The 6,483-nt window shown below is 60.7% G+C and overlaps 1 protein-coding gene across 1 annotated transcript; it reads left to right on the top strand.

Moving 5' to 3' along the window:
• Window positions 1-1,840: 1,840 nt before the first annotated feature.
• Window positions 1,841-6,110, top strand: Ppp1r26 (protein phosphatase 1, regulatory subunit 26). Its single transcript, XM_013029403.1, has one exon. It carries the CDS (start codon window positions 1,841-1,843, stop codon window positions 5,381-5,383), a length of 3,543 nt encoding a protein of 1,180 aa, XP_012884857.1. The 3' UTR covers window positions 5,384-6,110.
• Window positions 6,111-6,483: the final 373 nt, after the last annotated feature.

The following is a 6,483-nucleotide window of genomic DNA, read 5'->3' as shown; positions in this document are numbered from 1 at the left end:
AGCTGCAGTCGGTGTGTTTGGTCTCAGGGTAAATCTCCGAGTTTAATTTTGATGACATATGTTTCTGTAAAAATATGTATGAACTATAGCTCCAGTCTCTGAAGTACATTCTCCAATTCCTGATTAAAAAAAAAAAAAAACAATTCCTGGGGCTGGGAATGTGGCCTCATGGTAGAGTGCTTGTCTAGCATGCATGATGCTCTCAGTTCAATTCCTCAGTACCACATAAACAGAAAAAGCCAGAACTGGTGCTGTGACTCAAGTGGTACAGTGCTAGCCCTGAGCAAAAGGAACTCAGGGATAGGCAGGCCCTGAGTTCAAGCCTCAGGACTGGCAAAAAAAAAAAAAAAAATCTATCTTAAAAATCCAGCTGAGGGAGACAGGCATACCGGTACACACCTGCAATGCCAATATTTGGGAGGCTGAGACAGGAGGATCTGGAGTTTGAAGCCGGCCTGAGCTGTGTGTGGAGGGAGTTGGGGGCCAGTCTGTGCAGGGAGGGGTTGGGGGGTACTAGGTGAGGGTGATTTCAGTATAAGAACAGTGGAGATACCTTATCCTCCAATCCTTTTGAAAGATGAGTCTGGACATAGGATTTCAAGCGTTGCAGTACATTTGAATTCTGCTTTCACTTTTTTAGCACAGATTGATAACGGCCAGTGAGTTGTTTTTGGATAGGCGGCACTGGCCGGGTCTGCCGTTGAGGCAGCTCTGTATCTAAGTGCGGGCCCGACCTCTTTGGGCAAAAGTGCATGGCTTGTGAACAGCAGCTCGGAGTTAAACAGAGCTCGAGGACCCACAATGGAAGCAACGCGAACACACACGGGCCAGGTCCCCTCCTCCCTGCAGTGGTCCTGAGAGAAGTTCATCTTCTCGGTATCCATCCATCTTGTGCCTGATCACGTTGCCCTCCCTCCCACGTGAGGGAGCAGGAGGCTATCCGAGGCACCTGGGAAAGTACCCTGAGGCCAAACACATGGATCACAGCTGAGCTGTCAGTCTTCCCGCATTCCTCTGCAGCTCTTCTCCCTCCTCGGCTGTCCAGGAAAGGCTGTCTGAGCTGTCTATTTAGAGAGTGGCAGGACTCACCTAGTTGAGCTATGGAAACTGGGCCGTGACCACACTGCCTGAACAGGGCACGCAGCTGTGAGTAGGGCCATGTCTACACTGCTGAGCTAACTGTAGACTTCCAGGAGATGGCCTGGCAAGTGCATTTTACCATGTTCTCATAGGAAGGCTTGGTGTCCGTGACCGTGATGCTTGGGGAAGTGCTTTCTCAGTCGCTCACACTGTACGACTGTTTGTTTCAGGAGTGCTTCTGTCATGGCGGGAAGGGACCCACCTGAGAAGCTGGACTCATCTGGACATGCATTAGTGCTCCTTCTTTTTCCTGCACAGAGAAGCATTTGTGTGGCCTTGTCTCCTCCCAGCACCCTTTAGAGGTAAATAATGCCTGTGTTGTTCTCTGACGGGGAAGCTGCAGGCCGGAAAGGGGAAGGCAGAACTGGGGCCGTGACGCTGCACACTCCTCTGAGTGCAAAGGTCTGGAAGTATTGTCTTACTGAGCCTCCGCTGAGTCCTGGCCCAAGAGAGGACAAACTGCGTTTGCAGCACAGGACACTGAAGCACAGGAAACATGAGCCAGCTGCCCAAGGAGCCCCAGCCAGCGGGCCACGGGGTGGAAGGCCAGGCAGGCTGTTCTTGGTGGCCGCCAGCCGGGTCCCCACCCGAAGCGGGCTTGTCACACGCATCGCGCCACTGTGGTTTCTGTCCTCCCAGGATGTGAAAGTGGTGGAAAGAGCCAGCAGGGTGCACCTGCACGCCCTGCCCCTCTGCTAGGATGTTCCTCATGAACGCCCCTCCAGTGGTCCCGCTCCAGTCTAGGTGGGAGGCCTTTGGCCCGCCTGGAGGATTCGGGTTCCCCACCCGAGCCTCGGTCAGCGCCGGAGTGCGCATGATCATCAGCTCGCTGCCACGTGAGGAGCCTCTGCGGGGCATGAGCGATGGGCGTGCCACGCAGAGGGACCAGCGAGCAGAGCCAGGGCGTGACGCCAGGCTGGGGGCCGGCCCTGCCATGCACAGGGAGCAGCCTGTGTTTGTTACCTGTGGCCTTGCTGCTGACGGTGGCCCTCTGGGGCGGGAGGAAGTGGTGCACCTTGACCCCTCGGTGCTGGACTCGGACAGCGATGACTCCGTCGACCGGGGCATCGAGGAGGCCATCCAGGAGTACCTGAGGGCCAAGAGCGGGGCTCCCCAGCCCAGCCCCTCAGCACCTCCTCCCTGGCCCACCCCGTCTCCCCTCAGCCCTCGCACACGGGCCGCCAGCTCCATCAGCACCCCTGGCAGCTCTGCAGGGGCCGGCCAGGGCTCCACCTCCCCAGGCAGCGTGAGCAGTGAGGACTCCTTCGAGCAGAGCATCCGGGCAGAAATCGAGCAGTTTCTGCATGACAAGAGACAACACGAGAACAAAAAAGGTGCGGGGCCTGTAGACGGGAAAACAGAGCCCGGTGACAGTGCTGCCACCAGACTTAAACCCTGCAGGGAGCCTCCCCCCAGGACGGCGCCCAGGCAGGACCCCGCAGGAGCCTGCAAGGAGTTTATCTTCCGGAAGCATCCCCGGTTGGCGAAGGCGAACACTCAGCCCAAGGCCGCGGAGCCCGACAGCCCCAGCCGCACGAGGCTGGCCGTGCCCAGGCCAGAGGCGGCGCAGCAGCGGGGCAGGGCCAGGAGGAACGCCAGTGCTGTCCGCAGGGGCAGGCGACCTCGGAGTGTGGCCTCTGTGCCAGAGGCCCCGGACTCCAGCAGCGATGACGGCATTGAGGAGGCCATCCAGCTGTACCAGCTGGAGAAGACCAGGAAGGAAGCCAGCGGGGACCCACCGCCCAGAGCCCCGCTCAGAGAGGAGAGGGGGCCCAACACCCCTGCCAGCGGTGTGGGCAACACCCCGCCGAGTCCAGTGCTGGAGGCCCACGGGAGGACCCCAAGCAAGAAGAAGCCAGCAGCCCCCAAGGCCGTAGGTGTGCCGGGGGGCCTCGACCCCGATCACCCCTCCAAAGCCCCCACATCTCCAGGACACGCAGCCAGCAGGAGCGAGTCTGCAGAGCAGGCCTCGTGCCAGGCGGAGGCATCCGCCGAGCTGATGTGTGCAGAGGCGATCCTGGACATCTCCAAGACCATCCTGCCGGCTCCCGGGCAGGGCGGCGACCCGCTTTTCCCCAGGGGCCCACTCTTCTGTGCCCCAGCCACCCCGGCCCACTCTGGTGGCGACAGCAGCGCAGTGGACAGCGACGACAGCATAGAGCAGGAGATCCGGACGTTTCTGGCTCTCAAGGCACAGGTGGGGAATCCACAGCCTGCCCAGCACCCGCCGTCACCACCGGGCCCCAGAGCCCGGGCTGGCCCCACCACAACCCTTCTCTCTAAACCTCCTGAGCAGCCTGCGGGCTGCAAAAGGAAGCGGAGAGGTGGAGGGGGCAGCGCCCCACGGCCAACCACACCCAAGAAAACCAGGGACCCAGTAGACAGCACCCAGAGTGGCAGCCACAGCCAGACGGTGGTTGAGCCTGGCTGCGAAGGGCAGGACTCGGCCAGCCAGGCCAAAGCCAGCAAGGCCCCAGCAGGGCAGAGCGAGGCCAAGAGCCAGTCTGTCCCCTCCAGGACAGTTGGGCTCATTGATTCGCACGCGGCTCCAGGCTTTGGGAACCCCAGGAAGGCAGACAAGGGTGGAAGCGTCAGAGAGAAAGAGAGTTCTGAGGACAAGAGTAGCTCGCTAGACAGTGATGAGGACCTGGACACGGCCATCAAGGACCTGTTACGATCCAAGCAGAAGTTGAAGAAGAGGTGCAGAGACCCCCAGGCTGTGGGCAAGAAGAAGGTCAGGTTTAGCACCACGGAGACACATTTTGTGGATAAGCATTGTGGGCTCCCCAGAGACTGGGCAGGCGGGAACCCACAAGTGCTGAGGAGCTGTCTGTCCAAGTCCAGAGGACCCAGCGGGGTGGGTCTGGGGCCACCAACGTCACGAGCCTTCAGCAGCGCAGCAGAGAGAACCAAGGCTGGCAGCTCGGGGGCCAAGGCTGCAGCGCTGGCTTTCCAGGCAGGAAGGACCCCCCACAGGACCATGCCTTCCTGGGACATGGGAGCCAGCCTCGGCCCTCCCTCAGCCTCCAACCCCAGCTCCCTGTCCGAGGACAGCTCAGTGGACAGTGATGATAGCATCGAGCTGGAGATCAGGAAGTTTTTGGCAGAAAAGGCCAAGGAGTGTGTGAGCACTTGCGTTCAGGCAGGGAGTCATGCTGCTCTGGGACCAGGGGGCCTGGCCAGGCCAGAGGTGCTATGCAGGAAAGAGCCGGCACCGCAGCCTGGGATACGAACCCGGAGCCAGAGAGCCAGGGCGGGCCCTCTGCTGACTGCAGGAGGCTGGGGCACGGAGCGGGCTGGGGCAGAGAGTGCCGCCAGCCTAGTTGTCCAGGGTGGAAAGGGAGCCTCGCATGCAGAGCAGGCCGCCCGCCCACCGGCTGCCCTGGGCAGGTGTGAGGCAGCACTGCCCAGAGGTGGCAGTGGGAACGCCTCTGCCAGGACGCCCTCCGGGGGCAAGAGGAGCACTGGTGCCCACAGAGACCAGAGCCCGCGAGGGGCCGAGCCGGCCGCTGCCGAAAGTGCTTTCGGCCAGCTGCCTAGCTGTGCCAGAATGACCACCGAGGCTGCGGGCACCGGGAGCATCTTTCACCTGAACTATGGCAGCGGGACGTTGCTGACCCCCAGCCCAGGACCCCAGGCTGACCTCACCCTCCCCTGGAGTGACTTTGCCCACCAGAGCAGGCTTTCCAGCCCCTGGACACTGAGCGCAGAAGGTCGGGGCTCCCCGTGGACAGGTGACCCCGGGAGCTTGAAAGGGAAGGGGGCAGAGGGGCCCACGAGGGGCCGGAGTGGCTGCAGCCCGGGCCCCCGGAAGAGCCTGCCCTTCACCAGCTTCCCTCCTCGGCTCTCCACCCAGATGGTCCACTTTGGAAAGAGCATTTCCTGGGGGGGCAGGCAGGCCGGCCTCTTCAGTCCCCACCTGGGCCTGCCTCTGCAGAGCCCAGCCTTCTCGGCCTTCAGGGAGACCCAGGTCGGCCACAGCCCTGTGTTCGGGAGCCCGTACTTGCTCACGAAGGACAGCGGGCCCCGGCCAAACAGGAGGGCACAGGGAGAGCTCCGCCTGCACTGCAGAAGCCTGGGCTCCGGGGAGGACATCTCAGACCTGAGGTACGGCCACCTCGCGGGCGACGGGGACCAGCAGGACCTGGAGGCCCTGGGCAGCGATGCCAGCGAGTACAGCGACACCTCCGTGGAGGACACTGGCGGCGGCGCAGCGGTAACGGGCAAAGTCCTCAAGCTGTGATGGGAGCCCCGGATCTTGTCACTTCGGTGGGAAGCGGCGCCACCATGCGTGTGCGTGTTTGCACAAGTCTGCGCCTAGGTGGGAAAGTGGCTGGTGGTGAAAGAGCGGAAACCAGAGAGTCCTTTCTAGTAGCCCCGTATGTATGTGTGTTAACTTGAAATTACGTTTTTATTTAACAGATGTGTCCTGATAAAGATAGGTTTTGTAGCTTTTTGTAAATTATTTCAAGTGTTGTTAAAAAAAAATATTTTTGGCCAATACTGTGGTTGCGTTTTGTAGGGCATCCCTAACCGCAGGCTTCTGTGGTCTGCTCAGGCGGCGAGGCGGATGAGCTTTGCTGATGAGCTTTGGCGCTCTCTTTCCCAGCCACAGCCAGACGCTTGGGCCAGCGCCTCCCGGCCACCTGCTAGCACACAAGCTGGGGCTTGGGGAAAGTGGCACTGGCCTGCTCGGAGCCTGCCGTCCTGTGCTGTGCCCAGAAGCTGGCAGGAGTTGCAAAGAACCCCAGGTCCCCAGGGGCCTCCGAAGACTGCAGTCACAGCCTGAGATGAGAGAATGATTCAAAGCACAAAGTCCTCTGACCAGCCATTCCGTCAGGTCCCGTCCGGTCCCGTCCCATCCTGTCCGGTCCCATCCCGTCCTGTCATCCTAAGTGAGGTTGGAGCCACTGGCTCTGCAGCTCAGCCCTGAGCTGGACCGTGTCCAGTGTTGTCCAGTGTCTAGAGAACTCGAAGATCTCAATAAACCTCTTTTTCTATGAGAGCTACTGATCTTCGTTTTTAATCGTGGCACACCTCAGGTATGTGTGCATCATCCTGCTGTGGACCCTCGTGTGTGAGTGAACAGTAGCACTCGTGAGGTGGTTTGGTCCACGGACACCTCGGTCACTTGTGGTGGTCAAGCCCCCAGTGCTGGGGACAAGCCTCCCACATAAGCGCCCTGAGGGAGCCGGGTGGATGTCACTGGGCACCCAAGCCAACCGTATGCATTGCTGTCTGTGGCCCGTCGTGCTGGGCCGACCCGTCGTGCTGGGCCTGGCTGGTTCCTCCTCAAGGCTTGCCTGCTGGTGCCCCCATAGTCCCACAGTGCCTGCAACTACC

The sequence above is a fragment of the Dipodomys ordii genome, unplaced genomic scaffold (assembly GCF_000151885.1).
Source record: "Dipodomys ordii isolate 6190 unplaced genomic scaffold, Dord_2.0 Scaffold118, whole genome shotgun sequence".
NCBI classification, from domain to species: Eukaryota; Metazoa; Chordata; class Mammalia; order Rodentia; family Heteromyidae; genus Dipodomys; species Dipodomys ordii.
This window is presented reverse-complemented; position numbering and strand designations above follow the sequence as displayed.